A 23,621-nucleotide genomic window follows, 5' to 3' on the forward strand; every position below is an offset into this window, starting at 1 on the left:
CCTCCGCTACTTCAAATACGTTCCCCTTGTGTTTCTTCCCGTCATGCAACGACGTCGTCCTTGTGTTTTCTTCCCCTTCATGCAGCGACGTCGTCGAAACCGACACCTCTCGCCATTTCCTCATTGAATGCTTCTACGCCGATGCACCCTCCGTGAAAAGTGGTTATGGTACCATTGGCTGTGGGACCTTGATTCTTGGGCCGGTTTTCTCCACTTAATCTTTCACATAATGAAGCCACCAAGCTCGACGTGGTGGTGGCAACGACGGTGATGAGTATAAATGGAATAATATCGACACATGATGATGAAGACTATGAAGGGCTAGTATGGCTAGGTGCAGGGCTTCACTAGGATATTTAATGGGACTCGTAATAGATTAAAGTAGAGCTCACAGTTTTTCTATTGGTTAATTTACATGTTCCATCGATACTATGAAATTTCTTATATTTAGTTTAATTTATATTAAAATATAATATATTTATTTATATCTCTTTTGTATTTTATTTATTTTTTCATTTTTATAAAAAAAATCTTTTTTTATTATATATTTCTCATTTATTTTTTACCAAACGATAATATGTATAAAAATTAAAAAAAATTAATTAAATTAATTTTTCTTTGGCCAATTAAATATTAAGTGTCATGAATATAACAATTGAGTAGATGTGATAATTTTGGACACGACTTACAAATACTATACGAAAATATAAGGTTTAGGTTAGACTTATTCGTGTTTGCATCGAATTCATATCGATCTATTTATGACACGATTATAATCGTGTCATGTTACAAATTAACCCGTTAATTTGATTTGATATATTTATGATATGATTTAATATTTATGTCAAATATTAATCTGTAATTTACTAATTCATGAACATACTTATATAGTGTGTTAAATAGATTAAATCATGTCAAACCGTATTAAATAGATTATATCGTGTTGAATATACCTAATATAATTTAATATTAATCGTGTGGTATCATATAATCCGTATAATAAAAAATTGTGTTCATTTTTAAATTTTTAACACTATTTATTAATTATATCGTGTTCGTATCGACTTTAATCATATTCATATTGCGTATTGATATAATACGAACATAATCTATCAATTTGAATCGCCACCCTCTACAGTTAAGGATCTAATGGCATGAATTAAATAATTATGTCGTAATGGTATCATCGTTGATTCCACATTAAAAAAAAAAAATTATTTTTAATGAACTTGTCGTTTTCCCAACTGATGTCGTTATCTTCAAGACAAACGCTCCTGCCGAGGAAAGGGATTATATGCTTTTTTTTTTTTAAATAAAATTGATTTTCACTGATATTTAAATTCAAGTGTTCTACAACTTGAAAATTTATGTGATTTCAAAAGCTTAGGTTTTTTCCTTTGAGTTATTTGTATATTATTACATATATTTTTAACTTGTTAATTATTTATAAAATAATTAATAAATTAATCTAAAAATTTTTAATTACATATCGTAATAATTTTTATAAAACTAAATTAATTAAAATTTATTAATTAATTTTAATAAAACAACTTATAAAATAATTAGCTACTTTTTAAAAGTAGTCTACTAGGTTTGCTTCTACTTATTTGCTACCCACTTAGCGATTATTTAGTATTGCATTTAGGGAGTTAAAATTATTTTTTTAAATAAAAATAATATTTTAAATATTTAAAAAAAAATAATTTGAGAAAAATTATTTTATTATTTTAATATTTTTATAATTAAAATTTATTAAATTTAATTTTTAATTATTTTTTAAACCTTTATAATGATTATATTTAAAAAATAATAATTTTTTTAATAATAATTTTAATAATAATAACAAATAGACCGTTAAAAGTACAAAGTAAAAGTAACCTATTATTTTTTTTAAAGTAGAGGCTACTCATTAGGGACCCAAAGCAAAAGTTTAAATTATTAAAATGCTTTTATAAAATTTTTTTTTTCCCTTTAAAAACCTTAAAAACATGTTTTGAATCATTTTTTAAAAATTTTAAAAAGAGATATAAAATAAGTAAACGCTCTTTAAAGGCAATATCTCCTTTATCTTTGTACGCTAAATCTATGAAACATAAACCTAAGAACCTACTCAAAACTTTTAGCCTTATCTATTAATTTTCATGTCTTTTCACACTCTATGATGGCAATATATTATTCTGAGTTTTCACACTTTCTAAGCTCAAATCTGAATAATTTTCTCAATATTTAGATCTATATCAAATTTAAATAAAATTTATTTTTCATATTTAAAAAATATTCAAATTTATTCTTATTTTATATATTTTAATTAATAATTTATTTAAAAATTATTATTTATTAATATTTTATATTTAAAAAAATTAATAATTTTATAAAATATTTAAATTTTATTTATTTTAAATAAAATATATAAAAATTTATAAATATTATTATAAAATATATATATTTTATATTTAATTAATTAGTTATATAAATAAATTTAAATAACGAATATTTAACATATAATATTTAAATCTGCTATGAATAATATTATTTAAATTTAAATATATCTGTAACTTAATTATACACTATTTAAATTTATTTTACTAATATTTAATCAGATCGAAACCCATAATAGACAGCAAACAATGCCGCCGTTATCAGAAGAAAACAGGCAAGAATTTCCCTCACTCAAAGGCAAACAACAAACTTAGGCTTTGTTTGTTTTCGCGTTTCCCAATGGATTAACAAAAAATATAAAAGACATTTTTCAAATATAAATTATTTTGCGCGAAACAAATAGGGCCTTAAAATACTTGCAGTATGGAGCATTGATATACAATTACAAATTGTATCCCATTTATAGAGGAAAGCACAATGTTCCATACATTTTTCTAATAGCTTCTACAGATAAAATTTATGAGCAAGCAATAAATAAAAACATTTGTTGAAACAAAACTATACAATTACAAATATATCTTAACAACTGGACCTCTTTCTATTTCCATTCCAGCCATGAAATTTACCACTGACTGAAGAACTGTGAATTTTGAAGTTCAATGGCAAGAAGCTTCAAAAGCAATTTGTAATAAGTGAACAAAGGAAGTGAGAAGAGAGGGCTTTTTGTAATAACCTGACTCTTGTAAAACTAACTACAATATACCTTTTTATCTGGATGGCATTCCCTGAAGTGAAAAAGATAAGGGCTAGCCTGTGGCCCTGTGGTAAAAATTTAGCCACCACCTATAGTCTATATTCTATATATGTATATTCATTTCCCTTGATGTTTATTCTAACAAGACAATAGTAAAGAGATCATAAATTATGATCCCAAAATGAATGCATGTATCTCTGCCCAACTAGAGACTGTATACAAAACGCCTGGCTGACCCTTCCAATTAGGAGAGCCACCTTCAACTAGTTCCTTCTGTTTCTTCACCATACCAGAGAATAATGGAACAAAAGAGATGCCAAAGTGATCTCCCAGCCTCTGTAGGCTTGGGCTTGAACCAATCACAATACCTATATCAGCTTTGAGCAGGCAAAGCAAGTCACCCACTGAGCCTCCAACATACACAGTCAACTGCTGGCAATCCGTATTGCAGTCCTTTAAGATGTCATTAAAAGCTTGAAGTTTTTCCATTGGGCACTCTACTTTCCTAACAATTTCACCCGTTGAAATAGTTTCTTCATAAGCCAACTCATTTGAATGTACTTGCACAACATTTAGATCTCCTGTTCATAGGAAACAATCTCATAATTGTGTTTGGAACAAAGATTTTTAACATAAAATGAAAACAGAAAAAGAAAATCTTGCAACAACAATATTGTCATTACTTATTAATTTTATCTACCCAGTAAGCATGAAAGTAACAAAAAAAAAAAAACCAAAAAAATAAAAAGAACTAGCTAAATCAAGTAGACCTACTTCATCATAAACTCATGTCACTAATTATGTGCTATTATGATATCAAAATTTCTATTAAAATTCTCAAGGAAAATTCCTACATATAATAAAACAGAATCTTATCTAAAAAAAAAAATAGCACGTCACATTTGAAAATTTGCAGATTTGTACCAAAATGAAACTGATCTTGGACAAGGAAAAAAAAAAGGAGCTAAAAAGCTGCATGTCATTACTGGTAAATCACCAGTTAAACAACGAATAATGAATTATAAATCATACGGAAACAAAGAAGATTTAAAACTCAAAAATAGAGTTTTTCCCTATGCCAAACTGTTCATGTTTGCCAATGTTGATGAGCTGCGTTATAGCCAGTCAGCCAGAAGCATGGTCTTCAATTTTATTAAAATGAAAAGCAGTGCTATATTTTCAAAAGCCTCTTATCTAATAGAGAATGTTTACCTTAATCCTCAGTCGAGTGTAATCAAACCAAGGAAACCACATAACAAAAATATGAAGTGCAATGCAGTTAACCTGTTGAACAATTGCTTTTGTGCTAGACTTGGCTAACTTATAGAATCTGATACACAATTAAGATGTAACTATAACTTCCCAAAGAAAACCAGAGAGTAAATCCTTGCCCCTGTCATTAGGTCTAAGACTCTTTATCTACAGCTTTAGGATAGAATTACATTTATCTATGTGTCAGTGAACAGTATGAATATGTCAGATTGGGAAATAATGTTAACCAGAACTGTTGATAACTTAAATTTTAGTCTTTAACTTTTAATCATGGATGGAAACACACATGTGCTACCACAGATTCACACAGACACTGATGGTGCATGTACTTGTATACACACTGATGATGATTAAGCACAAGTGAAATGAAAAAAAAAAAAAAATCATCAATTGATGATTCAAAAAGGAATACCTGATGAAAACGCTGATCTAATGAGATCACCACACCAGCAGTATGAAAGGACATGAACATCAGTTTTTGAATTTTCATTTCTCAGAATCTTTTGGAAAAATCCTCTACAGCCATCTTGAAAAATAAGTTGTTGACCAGCTCGTTTTATATCCTGGACACTTAAACCCTTCAACACTCCTGTCTGAATCACTCTTGAATTTGCCCTTTTCTCAAAGTCAGCAAGTTGTTCAAGAGCCTTACTCAGACCTTCATAATTAAAATTTCCAACTGCAACAAAACAGGAAAGCGTCCCAAGTAATAATTCATCTCAATACTGCACCATCTCCAATCAACAAAGCACAAAACTAAGATAATCAAACCAAAGAGTTATCAAACCTCTTTCACTAGATATGATGCTTTCTATGCATTGATCATGTTCTTCCACATACTGGGCTGAAAGAACACCCCACGTTTTCCTCAAATCAGCTGATGACATCCGAGTGAGTTTGGTTTCAGATCCACCAAGATCCACCCTTGGTGCTGTTATTATTGCAATTTCAGCTAAAAAGGCAGAGGAATCAACAGCAGTGCATGTCATGTCAAAATCACAAAATACAGTGAGGTGGAAATCAGCAGGGCCTTGCACCCCTGACAAAGGCACTATTGTTTGCTGGACAATTGGTTGAGCAGACAAAAAATCCACTTTGAGTTTCACAGCTTGAAGATATAGCTTTTCTAGGACCTCAAGTTCTTCGTTTGTCAAAGAGATGCTTAGTTTATCCAGCACTTCTTCTATTTGCTGAGTTGATACCTGAATTCAGAAAGAATATGGGTAAGTAGCATAGAAAATTTTCCCCAATCAGCCAGAGTAAGAACTCTTCTTCGTGCAGCAAAGTTGTGGAGAAAACCCAAGAAGTAAGGTATATGCACAGTAATATGACAAACCTCAAAGTTTTCAGAACAATAATTATCTACCCACTTCCTGTAAATATGACTGCTATCCTCTGGATCAAGAAGATGATGTATCTCTTTACATATAGAGGCATATAGTCTGATGCATGGTGCCATGGCACCAAGTGTGTAAGCAGCCAGTTTTATCCTCTCAAAAGGAGTTGCAATTTTACCAGGAACTTTTTCTCCTTCAACTTTTCCCGAAGCTGTTGCCAGCAAGAAATCTGCATATTTAGCAGTGGCAACAATGGAAGTACTCTCTGGGGGAAGTTCAAAGCCCCATTCCTGTATGGTAATTTGCATGAGAATATATAATGCAAACTGAAGAGCATACTAGAATAAAGAGAAATTAGAAGACATTAAAACAGTTCAATATTTATCTAACTCAAGTAATCACTAGCCTTAGCGACAAAGGAGAGCAGGCTGAATCTATAGGAATAATGAGAGATTTTTATTAAATAAAACTAACACCGTTTATCAATCAACATAAAAAACTCGCCTGTCCCTTGACATAAACAGAGGACAAGAACAAGTGCATTTTTATCACTTACATCAACTCAAAAGCTCAGCTGAGAAAAATACTTAAATGCGGTTCAGTCACTCCCATGGGATGATCGGAAACTATGAAAAGTTAGTGTGGAATGAATAAAATTGATAGTGTTTCAAATTCAATCACACTTTGACAATGTTACATACGCATTTCACAACCACCGTCACCATCTCTTATTCATCACAAGCCAGCACCATCATGGGCCGCATTACCGTACAACCAAAAAACTAGAATAGGACACTCGTTATAAGGGGCCAAAAAAATTGATCATACAAAATAGAATTACATGAGATTGAGCGATTTTTACTTGATGATAATTAGTCAAGCAAGACCAGTGTCAGTAAAATGAGAGCTCACGTCAACTCGTTGAGTCTAAGAGCTAAGACCTCTATTGAAGAAAGCTTATAATTAGAGGGAGAAAAAAAAAACGTAAATCATAAGATGATGCAACAGAAAAAGTGGGGATTGGTGTTAAGAAGCGTACACGGACAATAGTTTCGTAATTTTTAAGCCTGTCTTTGACGCGTTCTCTCAACTTGCGAATCGCGCTTTTGTCTTCATCATCATCAGCGCATTCTTCAGCTAGTTCGTATCTGGAAAAATAAAATTTCAGAAAATCCGCCCAAAACACAACAAGAAGTCAAGAACTCGTAATAATTAAGCATGATCCAAAATAAAAAATCAACGAAGAAGCAGGAGGAGGAGGAGGAGGATCATCCTTACGCCTGAGCGAATGCTTTGAGAAAATGGACTTCTTGGGAGATAAAATGGAGGAAAGAGTGAGACTCCAGATTACCGGCAGCCAAGCTAAGAAAGAAAGGACTGTACATGGCAAAAATCCAGTGTCTCTTCGACTTGATCCAGAACTGCCGAGCAATTCCTTCTTGGTCTACTGCTCCCATCTCCGGTATCTCCCTCCGTTAACCAAAAAAAATAAACGACGTCGTATCAAATCAATGGGACGACGATCTCTAGTGATCGGAGAAGATAAAAGAAAAGAACATGAATTTGGATTGAAGAAAGATAAAAAGGAAAAGAAGGCGTCTCGAGAATTGGACTAAAAAACAAAGAGAAAAAGACAGAATTGGTGAAGGCATTCTTTGTTGATAGAGATTTATATATAAAATAATGAAAAAAAAAGGGAATGCAAAAAGGTCCAAGTTTGCGGGAAAATGGAGAATTTTCTCGAGAAAGAGGCCGGCGAACAACTAAAGGAAGAGAGAGAATGAGGAGAACACCTGAGCCGTGAAAGGGATCGGGGAGACTGAGTCAGTGACTCGGTTTTTGGAAATCTCTCTCCACCTCTCCGTGTAAAGAGAAGAGACGAGAAGAGAAGACGGTGATAAAGTCAAACCTCCGTGCGTATATGAGTTGGTGAAGTGGGGGACCGGGCAGATTTATGAAAATAAAATTCAACATTTTTTTTTGCAACATTTTTAATTATTAATAATATCTATTTAAATAATATCTATTTATCTATACTTACATTCATTAATCTATTTATGTCTATGTAATAATAATAAGCACAGAAAATTTAAGTAATATTTGATATAAATAAATTTTATAAATTTTGTAAAATTTATTTATAAATTTATAATTTTAATGTTTGCTTTAAATAAAAATTTATTAAAATTTTAATAATTAATTTCATAGAATTTATTATAATTAAATTAAATTCTATCAAAACTTATAAAATTTATAAATAAATTTAAAATTTAAAATTATATATATTTTAAGTTATAAAATTATCTTCTTATTAGATATAATTTTATTTTTATTTAAAATAAATTTTATATTTAATATAAAATATACTAAATAAAGAAAACTAAACAAAATTTTAATAGATTTTGAAATAATTGTATGTCATACTATTGTATTATTTTAGCATAAAATATTAATTCTGTAATAATAATAAAAGAGAAATATTCAATGGATTGAAATATTTACTAAAAAAAGTATTAATTAAAAATTATTTAAAAAATTATTTTAATCAAAATTATTTTTCATAAAGCAATAACAAAGGATGAGGATTTATTGAATTTAAAATTAATTAATAGATGACTATTTTAAAAGTTAGCGTTTATTAATATTATTTCAATTTAATTTTTTTTGTGATTTGTATGTCATAATAACGTTTTTTTTTTTTGCATAAAATAGTACCGAATCATAGAAAAATAATAAAAAAAATTATACTTTTATTACAAATTAAGATAAATAAAATTAAAAGTATATTTTTATAAACTAACATTTATAATTATTTTTTATTAAATAATTTATTTATATAAATTTTTAAAAATTCGTGTACAGAGTGAGAATACGAATATTTATATTGTAAAGTGAAACATTAAATTAGATAAATGTTTAATTAAATTAAAAACAATACTTTACTTATCATATAAAGTAACCTTTAAACTAATAATTAAAAAAATATTGAAAAAAAAAAAAAAAATATATATATATATATATATATATATATATATATATATATATATATATATTAAAAAGTGTTGTTAATATTTCTCAAATTATTATGTGAAGACATCACTAATTAACTGGATCATTTATGATTGCGCCTTTAAGGTAAGATGTTGAATTTAATTTTTAGTTGAGATATTGTTGATGGCAGTAATCACAAATTTTAAAATAATTAATAATTTATAAATTATAAAATAGACATAAAAAATATTTAATTAATATGTTATAAATTATAAAATAAATATAAAAAATATTTAATAAATAAAAAAATTAAATCAACCATAGTGATATAGGTTTAAAAATAATAATAAATATAATAAACAAGAGTTTGAAAGTTGAATTATTATATTATTATTTTTTTTATAATATTGTCTTAAATCGTATGTATCGAGTTACATTGAACCTAGTCTTAAGTGTCACATGGGTCAAACTGTCAAAGAGTTGAAATGATGAAATCATGAATTAAACTCTTTTGAAAAAAAAAAAAGGTAAAAGTCTCCTCCTCTGCCTGCCGTTTAGAGACACTATGGATGCCAAGCCTCCTCATCACCGCCTAGCTTAATTGATTGCCGTATGTTTCCATTAAGTATTAAGGAACATAATCAATGCTTTTTATTTATTTTAAGACAACCAAATATATATATATTTCTTTCTATGCTTATAAATTTTTATTAAATTTAAAATAAATATTAAATTATTAAAAATTACTTAAAAACTCAATTACATTCTTATATTTGTTGAAAAAGTTAAATTTAGTTTATTTTTAATTTTTTATCTAATTTAATCTAAAAATTTTAATTTAAATTCAATTTAACTCAAAAATTAAAAAAAAATTAAGAATTTGAACTTCTTAATTTTTGGACTTAAATAAAAAAAAATAAGAAATTTAGTCTCAAAAATAAAAAATTAAACTTCTTGTTTTTTATTTAAATCAAAAAATAAAAAAATTTAATTCATAAATCTTAATTTTAGGGTTAGATTAAAAATTTTGTTTTAAATTGAAGAAAAAAGCTGAAAACAAATTCAATTGAACTTCATAATAAGTACAGAAGTTAAATTAAACATTTTATCATTAAAATTACGAGAGATTTAGAATTCTATTTATTCATTTTGTGATTTTCTTTTTATGTGAGTAATATATTTTCAATAAATTCAATATGTAAATGTAACACATTGAATAAAATTTTACTTTATATGAAAAATATTTTCTTTTACAATTTAATATAATAAAATAATGATAAATTTAAATCTCTTTAGTGATATTTTTCAATTCAAAAGACTATATTTTTTCTTTATATGTATATGCACTTGCAAGTGCGTTCATGGGGACTAGCCATAGAAAATTCTATGCATAAGAGATCATTCTTAAATATTATCAATGAGGTTTCAGTCTAATTGCAAAATTAGTTCAGGTTGAGACTTTAGGGGCTATTTGGTTTAAAATATTATGCTTTTTGGAAAGTATATTTCTTGAAAATATATTTGTAGGAAATTTATTTTATGAGAAATGTGATATAAATGTGTTTGATATATAAGTTAACTTATGAGAAAACATTTTGCTTTTAAATTATAAAACAAAAATAATACCTATAAAATAATTTAAAATATAATAAATTAAATGATAAATTAGTAAATTCATTACACTTAATTTGTCGCACTCTACTTCTCCGTAAGTTATAATATGATATCGTAATAAACCTAATGAATTACCGTACTTCGCCTACTGGTAACCCATTAAATATACTACAAGGAATTTTAAAATAATTTTCGTTTATTTTAAATTGGTGGGTAAATTTTTTTCTCAAATGTTAAAACTTTAATTTGACATTAAGTCACAAATTAAATTTTTGGATTTTTAAAACTACTGCAATTTTTATAAAAATTTCAGCAAAGTACCGGCTGTATTTTCAGAAAACAGTTCTTCAAAACCTGAGAAGAAACACACTTCCAATATTTTTACTCAACCATAACTCCAATACAAATCAATTTCGTCTCAATTCCATACAAGAACTCAGTTTGCAATCAAACGCAATTTATTTAAACTAATACTGAAACTTCTCATTTCAGTCTCACAATGTTAAATGTAAAAGAAATAATTGATCATTCACAAAATATAAAAATTTAATTATTTACATTTATTACAAAACTCAAAAATAAATTTGAATATTACAATAATTTGTATTTTAATTACATACCCAAAATAATATTACAAAAGTTCTTGTACAACTGCTCAAATAAATTACATACATATAATTAAATGCATATATCAAAATCTAATGTACAAGGGTATACCTCTAATATACCCGAAGCTAATCCCAATGAGTCTTCAAGGAGCAACTACCGAATATCTCACTTAGCTGCTCTATTTTTACTTTCATCTGCTACAGCATATAAAACTATCGCTGAGTGATGAACTCAGTGGTGCACAACCATAATTTAAAACATGATATACAATACCTTACAAAAATTTTAGCAAGGAATTTGAAATCTTGAAATTCGATCAAAATTTTAAAAATTAAAATATTCGTTGCCAATAAAATAAATCATTTGTTAAAATGACTCTGCTCGAGAATTTCAATTTATCAAATCATAACTGAACATTTAAAGTAATTTCAATAATTTATGGAAATAAATTTTAATTCAAATAAAATCAATTATGCATAAATCCTATTTAAAATCACAATTTCTACTATTCAAAACCCATTCTTTATATCACTAACTATGCAAGACTAATCCGTAAGGGTCATTTTCGGGGCGATTCTAATTTCCTATGGTCGGGGAGGTCGAATCGGGATTCTAACTCCCTATGATCGGGGAGGTCGAATCATTGTGCACAGTACACACCACAATAATGCAACTTCCGAAAGGGCCAATGGAAAATTTAGATTTAACCTCTAATAAGAGAAGAATCTAAGTCTGTGCACATACATGGTATTCAAAACAAAACAAAGCTAACTCCATTGTCTCCTCAACAAATGAGAGAGATGGGTAATAACCTAGTCAAGCATCTATAGTGAGATATAAAACAATATCATAAATCTGTTTGTCCTTTTTGTGAGTATAAATCACAACACAATTCAATTCAATATCAATTCCAATATCCAATAATTTTTATGCTCATCACAATTCAAAACAAAATTTTATCCATTTCCCATGTCAAGAATAGGGGTGAGCATTCGGTTCAAACCGAACCAAACCGAACCGAACGGAATTAAATTTCAAAAATCGAACCGTAAATTTTAGAAATCAAACCGAACTGAAATGGGTGAAAAATCGAATCGAACCAAACCGCTCTATTTCAGTTCTGTTCGGTTTAAATTGATCGATTTGATTTTTTTATTGATTTTTGAATTTAAACTTGATTTTCAAGTTATTTGGTTTAATTTTAACTTTGGTTTGAACCTAATAACCATTAATCAATGAAATTAAATAATTAATATATATAAAATTAAATATAATTCATAAATTTTTTATAAAAATAAATCAAGTCAAAAATCGATTTGATTCGATTTAATTTGATTCGACTATATAAATTACTATTCGGTTCGATTCGGTTTAACCGATTTTTTTCCTCTTCAAAACCGAACCGAACCGAAATAACTGAAATTTTTATAATTCAAAACCAAACCGAACCGATTTAATTTTAAAACCGAACCGATTAAACCGAATTAACTCGGTTTGGTTCGATTTTTCAGTTTGAACCGAATTCTGCTCAGCCCTAGTCAAGTATGTTTCAATCAAAATTTTTCCAAAGCTAACTTTATTCAATTCATGACAAAATAAAATCATAACTAATTTTATTTTCCAAAACTAAATTTATTCATACCATAACACATTTCAATAATTGTTGAGATAAATTCAATATTTGATAAACATAATATAATAAGAAATAAAATCATTTAGTCAAAAGACATATGAAGAAACATAACCAATAAAAACACTAGTTGTGCACAAACCTCTTTTGTCGACTCAATTTACTCAAACTTTCGTTTCTCCTTCAAAGCTCCCTTTTCAACTAAAACACATAAATTTAAAGTGTTTCAGTATCTATTTCTAATACTTAAATTCCAACAATTTTTTTGAAGACTTATCCTACCCATTATGGTTTATAATTTCGAGTCCTTTGCATTTTTGTGTATCGTAGTACTATTCATGGTACTATTCAAGTCAAAATATTGATTTTTCCATACTTAATAGGTTTATTAATTATAATTGCACTCATATATCACATTTTGAGCCATGTTTTTGTTGACATTGATTGCCAAATTCAATTTAAAGACTATTAGGGTTAAATCTCAAAATTTCAGTTTTGGGTTACTTATTCGTATAATTCCATTGGTCTGTTTACAGTGGAATTTTGGCCAACTTTCCTCCATCAAAGTTGTTCCTTAATGTCTCTTATTAAATTCTCTTTTTGAATTACTCTATTTGGAGTTTTGTAGCTCAAGTTATGGCTATTTTCTTAAGGTTGGCCGGATTTGTATCTATCCAGAATTATGGGCAGGTTTTTGGTTCTAGCAGTTTTGGGCAACCAACTTTGGGTGGCAAAATGACTTGGTTATGGGCAGAATTTGGGTTGGCATTCTTCATGAAAGTTGTAGTAATATGTCATAGCTTTCTAATGGTTCAAAAATCAGGTCATTTGGACCTACCTAGACCAAGTTATGGCCAAATAAACTGTTCATTTGGTCTTTTTGTACGGTGACAGTGTGCCAATTCCAGATTTGACCTAATTGTTCACTAACTTAGAGTCACTTTCTGGGCATAGTTTCTGCATAAAAAATGTGTCATTATGTGTCTATTTTTACCTCCAATTGGCCTCATACCAATTGGAGTGTCATAATTACAGTTTGGTCCTTGAAAGGGACCTAGGTCTGGCTGTCCAGAATTGGACCCCTACCTATCTGAATTTAGTTTTACTTCTAACCATTCAAACACATCCTAATTTGTCTCAATTGACCATTTTGAGTCTCATTTAGGTCAAAGTGCATCAATTTACTAAATTATCAAATTTCCTCCTAAAACCCTAAGGGTCAAAAAGCCAAATTTTACAATTTGTTCAATACATGCAATTTAAGTGTCCTATTAACATCTACATACTCAATTTAACATGAATATATCATTAATTCCAACAACCTCACCAAACCCTAATCCCACATATGCTGGCCGAATTTTACACCTCCCCTACCTCCATGATTGTTCAATTTTTCCTAAGTTAATTCTACTCATTTAACTAAATTTCCACAAGTATACTTCAATTTAAATGAAGAGAGGGACTTACCTTAATTGAAGCTTTTCCAATCTTCTTCAACTCTTCAAATTTCTTTAATTTCTTGCTCCAAATCTTCTTATTGAGGCTCAATTAAAAGTTTTGACTAAGAAATCTTTAATTTTTATGGTTGAATTTTGGAATTTAAGAAGCTTCAATGGTGGAAAAATGGAAAATGAGAGAGAGGAGTGAGAGGGAATGGACGACAACAACTTGGGGGGAAGAAGAAAAATTTTCTTTTTATTTTAATTAGTCACTTTTTGTAGTAATTATCCCCTAATTTCATAATATAAAAATTGTAACTTATTATGTCATGCATCATGTCATTAATCTTATTTTTATTTTCTTTTCTTTCTCCTTTCTTTTTTCCATAGTTCTTTAATTTAATTCTATATTTTAAAATTTTTGTTTCTCAGATTTTATTAGACAGTTAGGTCGTGAGTCACCTCTAGGGGTGAATTGATCAATTTGCCCCTTGCCGGTTTGATCCGGTTTGCAAATAATTCAATGTTTATTCCGGAACCCTGACTTAATTATTTGATCTATTTCTGCACCTTTTTCTGTGATTTTCACATTTTTCCTAACTTCGCAATTTTTCTTAGGACTGCAGTGTCACAATGCTCTATACAAATTTAGGGTTTTGACTGATCTCGCAGTCACTTCCTAGTGCGGTCACCCATCGCTGTGACTCCCAACTCATTTAACCTTTTATGTTCTATTTTTCTGATCTGTATTTAACCTTCTGATAATCAATACTAATTTTCATTCAGAGCTTTCTAGATGTCTTAAGCATAGTTCTAATCCTCTTAATTATCCGGACCGACACCGGTCATCGGAACAGTGATTTGCACAGGACTTATTAATAGTATACCCTAAAGCGTATCATTTAGTATGTATCTTGTACATCTTTTATTAATAAAAGGTATTTCACTTTTCTGTTTACATAATTTATTTATGTGTAATAGAAAAGGTCCATTGATATTTTGTTAGAAATTATATTCTTAAGTTGTTAAGAATATGAGTGACAATATCTCTAGCACAAAATATCATAAATAGGTTCACAATCGAGGATACTTCATAATAAGGACATGACTTATCCAGAAAAATTGTATTCATGTTTGTTCCTAAGTTATTTATATGAGATATAAATAAGATGGAATGGTGAGTCTCATGCCATATAACAAACATGATAGGCACTTATACATGATAAATAGGCCGAACCAGTAATACTTATGACAAGCACATGGAGTTTACTCTTGTCAATGCATTGTCATAAATCATATCAATGCATATAATCTTTAGACCTGAGATAGCACAGTTATCTTGTATATAGGTGGTTTGAGTTTGATACTGCTTTCATACTTATACTGTATATGGGTATATGGGCATATGTTGGCTCCTACTAGTTATATATGGAGGTAGGTGTTGATCAAGATGGAATCTGTTCCTCTAAGTAAATAGGGATAAAATCCTATGTTCATTTAATTGTTCTTGATGTTTCAAGTTCCTGGCCAGGACAGGTAGATTTATTCAGAAAAGAGTTTCTTATGAGAAAATCTTTCAATCAAGAACTGAAATTAAAAGATAACATAATATTCTTAGCAAATGGGGTTTTGACAGAAACCATGACTCCAGCTTGAGTTGGGATTTTGTAACAGAGAGACTCTAGTGCATGGTAACATATGATTATAGGTTCATTTAAGGTAAACCTTATTACTAATTGGGTAGCCATGGCATGTTATGCTAGGTGTTAACCATGATCTATGAGGTGCATAAAATGATTTAGAGAAATCATTTATGGTAAGAAAGAGTTCTGATGATATTAAGAGTTGATATCATATCTCATTGCCAATTGGTGATGAGCCTAGTGAGTCACACACATACACAAGTTATCACCTAATTAAATATGGTTTAATTAATTAATTGAAGAGTTTAATTGATTAATTAAATAGGTTTGGTTTGCAATTAAATTGCAAAGTCCCTAGCATAACTTAAAACCAAATCTAGATTATTTGATGTACAGTATAAGTTAAATTTATATTTAAAGTGTTTAAATATGAATTTAATTAATGAGAAATTAATTAATAAAGATTAATTAATTAATTTATATTTGATATAAATTAATTAGAAGAAGAGAAATAATTATTTTGGATTGATAACTCAAAATTAAGACACAGGGGCATTTTGGTCATTTTACAGGGTGACATATGGCACCATGAGATGGTGACACATGGCATTACACATAAGCTTGCCAAATGTTTTTAATCATGTAAGATGATTAAAATTAAGATTAAATATAGGTTTGACACTTGGCACAATGTGTTGGGTCAATTAAACCTAGAACTAATCAGAGGGTGACATGTGGCAAGGGTTTAATGTGTTAACCTAGCTATATAAGTATTATTATAAAGAGAAAAAAATATAACCAGCAGCTACTCCTCCTTTGTGCCGCCACTTTGAAGCTTTCCCTCTCTTCTTCTTCATCTCTCATCTATTCCAAGAGATTAGCAAACAATCTCTTAAATTAAAAATACTAGAAATTATTTTTAGTGTCCTGTTTATATTTTAATCTCTTAAAAGGCAAAACTTGATTTTCTAATTAATAGAAAAAGCTTTAGAAGCTGTTCAAGGGCTGCCATAGGTGTTCTTGGTGTGGAAAAGATAGAGGGACAACATTTGGTATCCTAAAGACGCATCTGAAAGGCACAAATACACTGCAGTGCATCAAGAGGTTAGTGTATTTGTTCTTGATCTAATCTAGGGTTCTAAAATTAATCTGATTAATTTTAAAATCTTAAATGGCAAATACATATCCAAAAACATATTAAAAGAGTTTTAATATGTTGTTTATCATTGAAATCAAATAGATAAAAATAAATCTTGCATGATGTATGTGACTCTAGGTGAAAATTTTTGAATTCAATAATATAAACTTGTATTTTTCACGCTTCTGCTCCTTCAGGACTATGCCTGTAGGGGTGTTACATAATTAGATGGGTGTTACATAATTAGATAGGTGCAACTTATCAAGTTTTACCTAGTAAGTTACTTCCCTTGCATAAGAGTAAGGGTGAGCACTATTCAGTTTGAATCGAATGAATCAAACCAAATCACCATAATTCAGTAATTTGATTCGATTTTTAAGATAATTTGGTTCAGTTTATATTTAAGAATTTCGATTATTTTGGTTTGGTTCGATTTTAGAGAGAAAATTAATTAAACCGAACTGAACTGAATTGCTTTATTGATTTTAAAATTGATTTATTTTTATATGAAATTTATGAATTATATATATATATATATATATAATTCATTGATTAATGGTTATTATATTCAAATGAATGTTAAAATTAGATCAAATAACTTAAAAATTAAGTCTAAATTAAAAAATATATCAAAATTCAAAAATCGATTGGTTCAAACCAAACCAAACTGAAATAGAGCAATTCAGTTCGGTTGAATTTTTCATTCATTTTGATTTGGTTCGATTTTTAAAACAAGATAATTCAATTAATTTAATTTTGATAATTCATTTCGATTCAGTTCAATTTGAACCGAATACTAATCACTACATAAGAGAAGTAGAGTGCTTACTTTTTAGAAAATTGGTTTGATAATGCAAATTAAATAAGACTATTTGATAATATAAATTAAATAAGACTATTTTTACACTTTTTAGAAAGTTATGCTTCCTTTGTCTACTTACTTCCAACCATAAAAGTTCTTAGAATTAAAAGTTCAAAGAAGAAAAGAGAAGGCTAGTTCCATCGTCTCTCTTTTTTCTATTAAATTTCTTTCACCTTTTTGTAAGTTCTCTAAAGTGACTATTGGTGAGTAATTTTTAAAATATTTTTATTGTATTTTTTAATACTATTTAAATTTATATTTTTTTAAATTAATTTGTATTTATATTTAAATATATTCTTATTAATAAATTTTAAGTTTTTATTTTCTTCTTTTGTAAAGATTTGTTATCTCATTTTTTGTCAGAATATGTTATTTTCCCCTTATATGAAAATTTTGAATTAATTTTTTATATTAAGATTAAGTTATTTTTTAGAATAATTTTAAGGATTCACTCTCATACATTCAAAATAAACAATATTATAGTACTCTTCAATATAGTCAAGAACTCATATTTTTATTAACTGAATTAATCATGTTTAATATATTTATAAATTATTTAATTATCATTTTACTTTATAAAAACAATTTAAACTAAGTTAATTAGCTAATTGATTATAATTATGATAATCATCCTTATAATATAATGTTAAAATGTATAATATTCATATCACAATTGTTGAACTAAATAGACTTTAAAGTAGGGGTGTGCAAGCGGTCGGTTTGGTTCCGAACCGAACCTAACCGAACCGACAAAACCGAAAATTAAAAATAAAAAATTTTAAAAACCGAATCGAACCGATTGAGAATAGAAAATCGAACCGAATCGAACTGATAAATTTCGATTCGGTTCGGTTTTAAACTAATCAAATCGAAATTTATAAAATTTTATATTTTTAACGTTAAATCTAAATAATAAAAATATAAAAACAAAAAAAATTAGAAATCAAAACTCAAATATCTAAAGGTTCAGTTTTCTTTGATTTCGATTCGGTTTGATTCAATTTGATTCGATTTTTTTTGATTTCCTATATATATTTAATAATTTCGGTTCGGTTCGGTTTTTTTATTTTTTTATAAAAATAATCAAACCGAAATGATTGACCAAAATTATCAAAATTATAAATCGAACCAAACCGATTAAATTTTAAAATCAAATTGATTGAATTGAATTAATCGATTCGATTTGATTTTTCAATTTAAATCGAAAACTGCTCTCCACTATTTTAATGTATAATAATTTTATTTTTTTTAATAAAAAATGAAAATAGACAGGATAGGGAGTCGTTTGGCTGTCTATGATTTGATGCTAGATGTTGATGGCGGGCAGGGCTGACTCATCAGGCTGCCTTTCGGCATACGGGCAAAGGCTAAGGACTAAGGAATGCCCTTGTAATCAACGTGGAAATGATTGAGCTGAAATTTCATTTTAAATTTTATAAATATAATAAATTTATAATAAAAAATTAGAGATGTACCGATTTTAATTTAGTTTTATTAAATGAGTAATATTTTTTTTATCTATTAAATTAAGTTAGATTCTATGTGTATTTTTATTAACTGAATTAATTATGTTTAATATATTTATAAATTATTTAATTATCATTTTACTTTATAAAAATAATTTAGACAAAGTTAATTATCTAATTAATTATAATTATGATATATTTTATAAAAAAAATTAACTTAATAGTATTATAATCATCTTTATAATATAATGTTAAAATGTATAATATTCATATCACAATTGTTGAACTAAATAGGCTTTAAAGTATAATAATTTTATTTTTTTTTAATAAAAAATGAAAATAATGTCAATGAGACAAGTATAGGGAGTTGTTTGACGGTCTATGATTTGGTGCTAGATGTTGATGGTGGGCAGGGCTGACTCATCAGGCTCCCTTTCGGCAATGGGTGATGGCCAAGGACTAAGGAATGCCCTTATAATCAACGTGATTAAATTAGAGTATATATATATATATATATATAATTGAAACTTAAAAATAGCTTTATAAAAATGAATCACCTATTTTAATAAAAATACTTAAAAAAATAATTGTGAGACATGGTTTCTTTTTATCTTTATTTTTATATAAAAAAATTATCTTATCATATTAAACATAAATTTTTATCTATTTCTTTTTAAATTTCAACCGTTAAAATCTTATGTCATATAAAATAATAATAATTTAAAAATTATTTTTAGTACATTTATTAAGAATTTTTAAATTTATAATTTGAAGTATTATAAAACTTTGCTGATCATATTATGTACCTTAAAATTCATAAAGGTGAATTATGTTAAAATGCTGTTATTTCATAATAAATTTAAATATACTTTTACTTTTTAAAATTATATTAATACATATTTAAATAATTATTAATTATAATTTTTTTTAATATTTTTTATATTTAAAATCTACAAATTTTTATAATAATATATCAAAATTATCAAGTGGCATATGTATTTTTTTTCTTCACTTTGTTTATTATTTTACTGATATACATCAACTAATTTAAAAATTAATGAAAAATAATTTATTAATCAATTTATTTCAAAATATAAAAAAAAATATATTTTTATATTTTTATCAAATATAAAATTATATTAATTACTATTAAAAAAATCATTTATTAACATTTGAATCAAAGTTATAATTAATTAAAAATTTTAATTAATTATAACTCATAATCAAATCAAATCATAATCAAATCATGCATTTTCTTTCTCCAAAAATTCTTTCATTTTCTTTCTTCTCAAAGTATTTTTCCCAAATAAAACAAACAGATTGATATGATGTGAAATTTCCAAAATATGAATTAATTGGATAATCTTACTATTGTGTTTTATTGCACTCAAAACGGTCCTTTTCTTTTAAATTTTATATAAAGTATATTTCATTCCTTACTTATGATTCTTCACAATGCCCTGCTTTATTACAAGATTTCACATTGCTGCCAAGTCTTGAATCTCGTAATCATCATTTTTATTGGGCCGGGCCACGTTTGGGCCTGCCTTAGATCAATACATTGGGCCGGGTCGGGTTTGGAATCTATGAAGTTATGACGGCTGTTATCTGTAATTATGGAGGATATTAATTTAAGTGCGTCTACAGTAAAATCGAATTTGTATGGGAATTAATTTAATAGTTATTAATTATTTAAATAAAAATAAATTTAATAATTATTAAATTAAATATTTATAGTAAAATATTTGCATAGTTATAAATATTTAATTTAATAATTATTAAATTAATCGAGTGCACGAATCGCCTATTAAAAAAAGGCCATTGAGTTTGGCCCAAAAAATATGGATTGCCACGTGGCAAGTTGTGAGAGGATCCAGCTGTGCACGCTACAGAACAGGGCATAGTATCCATTCGCAGCTAAGAATGTCTGTTGAGTCTCAAGTGAATGGCAGTCCTTTTTACACGCCATCCAGTCCCAGCACCACACCACATTATCTTTTATACTCTCTCTCTCTCACTCGCTGTTTCTTCTTCCATAGCTACTCAATGGCCGCTCTGCAATCTCTTGCATTCGCCTCCCCAGTTTCACATTACTTCCAGCAACCGCGTTCTTTCCCGGGTAATCTCTTCTTCCAAATGTACACCAACTGGGTGCTTTTGCATTTTTATTGGCGATGGGACTTTATCTCTAATCATGGTTAAATTGTTGATAATTACATGTGGATTCTTCAAAATTGTTACATTTTGGTTGTAATCTAATCTTTTTAACGTTGTTGAGTTCTTCAATCACATGTAAATTTCCTTCCTTTTTTTTCTTCTCATGTTTATTGCTTGACGGACTAATGTTGGTGGGAAAACTTTATAACAGTGAGTCGCTGGTCTTTGGCGTGGGTTGATGCTGATAGTGAGAACGTTTAGTCCTGGAAAGTTGGGATTTTTTGTGAGAGAATTGTCTTGGTTGCCTTTTTCGTACGGTCGTTTTTCAAACCTGACACTTTGATCAGTCAGTGTCAATTGGATTGTATCCCTTGTATAACATGGAAAATGTGGCAATACAAACCCAACCCAAGTAAATTCCTGGCAAGATTCCTTCATCAGACATAGGGGAGAATTTAGAATTCCAGAATTGTTATTAATTAGGACAGGGAAGCATTTGGGATTTCAAGCCTTAAAGAAAATGGCAGTTATTTGTTTATTCTTTTCCATGTCTGATGTACAAGTTTATGTTTTGTGAAAATAACATGGCTAGAAGCTAGCTAATCCCAAATTAAGGAACTAGTTATTAATAAGGACCTAACCAGTGTTACCTAGTTTGTAGTTCGCTTTGATTCCTAGGTACGAGTACGTAGGGGTAGGCTTAATTGGAACGGTATTTGGGGTTGCATTATAGTGGATTATACTAATTCGGATGGTTAGAACTTATATATATAAATAAGAGTAGAAATTAGTTGAGTAATAGGCTGCAAAGCTTTTGTCTTTTCATGTTTCTCAATCCAATGTTGTGCAGGCCTATGAGAAGATATGTTCTTCCATCTGAGAGTTCAAAGCTTTTATAGTAGATTTATTAGCTTTGATGCTGGCTTTTTTGAGCAAAGATAAATATATTTATTGGATGTTTAATATTTTTCTATAAATTTTAGCCAATTAAAATTAGTTTAAATTTAAAAATTTAAGTAGTAGAGTGCAACTTAAATAGGAAAACTTTAAATGAAAACAAACCTATTCCAATTAAATAAATTCTGTGGATAAAGATATAGAGCTTTAAGTTAACTACATACCATAAATCACTTTTAGGTAACGCCGGACCTAATGATTTATGCCAATTGTATGGTTAATAATTCACCAAGTTTTTGTTTGCTTCTTGCTTTTTTCAGTGGCTGGATGACACATTTGTGCAACTGCGCAATGCAAGAGCCTTGCATGTAGGCAAACAAGTAGAATAAATTGTTCTGCCATTGATTACCAATCTAACCTGCTATCTACAACACCTGCAATGCCTGTCTTGTTTTGTAGGCTCGGTATCTTGGGCTGTCCATCGTTTTGCAAAGTCCGCATTCAATGGCCAATCTTTGCACCTGTCCCATCCACAGTTGGCTTCTGTTAGGCGGAAAACAGCAAGATTTATTACAATGATGGCCAAACCAACAATTCAATTTATCCAAGGAACTGATGAACAGACAATACCAGATGTAAGGCTAACCAAGTCAAGGGATGGTACAAATGGTGTGGCCATTTTCACCTTTGATCAGCCATCTGTATTTGACTCTTCTGGTGAACTTGGTGATATAACTGGCTTTTACATGATTGATGAGGAAGGCGTTCTCCAATCAGTTGATGTTAGTGCTAAATATATAAATGGAAAACCATCCCGAATTGAGGCAAAATATGTCATGCGTTCACCTCGGGATTGGGACAGATTCATGAGATTCATGGAGCGATATGCTAATGCAAATGGCCTGCAATTCGTCAAAAGTTGAGGCAATGTATATCCATTCCTTCTGTTTTGCACCTGTCACCTCATTTGTTTTGTTTAAATTAATCAAGAAGACTTGAAGATCTCGGTTAATGTCCATGTAGATGCTTACAGCTACCATATTCCTCTTCTTTCTTAACAAATTTTGCAGTTCACAGTGATGCACAATTTCCATTCTCCTCCATTATTTAAATGTACAAGTGAGACAGCACATGTCATAGAACTTGTTTCTTCCTACATCAGTTCTCTTATTTAATGTATAAGAAAGGTTCAATAGCAGATCAATATGGACTATAGTTACTCAGCTGCAGCACTTCATATTTCGCTACTCTGCTAATGGCACTTTCTGAACTTTTTTTTTCTTTTATTAATTAAGTATTAGAGCTCTAATATATTGCATGTTTGCTTACTGCTGATTGTACTCCATGTTGTTTATGTTACTATTTTGTTTTATTTAGTGGATAAACAAATTGATGGCGTAGTTAGTTAACTTATGCTTGATTTGTTTTTCTTG

At 28.6% G+C, this 23,621-nt stretch overlaps 2 protein-coding genes across 2 annotated transcripts; one reads left to right on the forward strand and one right to left on the reverse strand.

Moving 5' to 3' along the window:
* Positions 1-2,736: 2,736 nt before the first annotated feature.
* LOC110655656 (bifunctional TH2 protein, mitochondrial) lies at positions 2,737-7,659 on the reverse strand. Its single transcript, XM_021812077.2, has 6 exons — positions 7,021-7,659; positions 6,782-6,890; positions 5,742-6,032; positions 5,193-5,607; positions 4,818-5,084; positions 2,737-3,714 (listed from the first exon to the last, which is right to left on the reverse strand). The coding sequence occupies exons 1-6, from the start codon at positions 7,197-7,199 to the stop codon at positions 3,302-3,304; spliced, it is 1,674 nt and encodes a 557-aa protein (XP_021667769.2). The 5' UTR covers positions 7,200-7,659; the 3' UTR covers positions 2,737-3,301.
* Positions 7,660-21,085: 13,426 nt separating this feature from the next.
* LOC110655659 (photosystem II reaction center PSB28 protein, chloroplastic) lies at positions 21,086-23,597 on the forward strand. Its single transcript, XM_021812080.2, has 2 exons — positions 21,086-21,253; positions 22,648-23,597. Exons 1-2 carry the CDS (start codon positions 21,181-21,183, stop codon positions 23,109-23,111), a joined length of 537 nt encoding a protein of 178 aa, XP_021667772.2. The 5' UTR covers positions 21,086-21,180; the 3' UTR covers positions 23,112-23,597.
* The last annotated feature ends 24 nt before the right edge of the window (positions 23,598-23,621 follow it).

The sequence above is a fragment of the Hevea brasiliensis genome, chromosome 7 (assembly GCF_030052815.1).
Source record: "Hevea brasiliensis isolate MT/VB/25A 57/8 chromosome 7, ASM3005281v1, whole genome shotgun sequence".
NCBI classification, from domain to species: domain Eukaryota; kingdom Viridiplantae; phylum Streptophyta; class Magnoliopsida; order Malpighiales; family Euphorbiaceae; genus Hevea; species Hevea brasiliensis.

What these genes read in the sequence shown, in the direction of transcription:
- LOC110655656 (XM_021812077.2), bottom strand. Translation starts at nt 7,199, where the DNA reads ATGGGAGCAGTAGACCAAGAAGGAATTGCTCGGCAGTTCTGGATCAAG. An exon ending in CTCAAAGCATTCGCTCAGGC is followed by an intron (nt 6,891 to 7,020) that starts GTAAGGATGATC and finishes TTATTTTTCCAG; the next exon opens with ATACGAACTAGCTGAAGAAT. An exon ending in CATCATATCTAGTGAAAGAG is followed by an intron (nt 5,085 to 5,192) that starts GTTTGATAACTC and finishes GTTTTGTTGCAG; the next exon opens with TTGGAAATTTTAATTATGAA.
- LOC110655659 (XM_021812080.2), top strand. Translation starts at nt 21,181, where the DNA reads ATGGCCGCTCTGCAATCTCTTGCATTCGCCTCCCCAGTTTCACATTAC. An exon ending in GCAACCGCGTTCTTTCCCGG is followed by an intron (nt 21,254 to 22,647) that starts GTAATCTCTTCT and finishes CTTGTTTTGTAG; the next exon opens with GCTCGGTATCTTGGGCTGTC.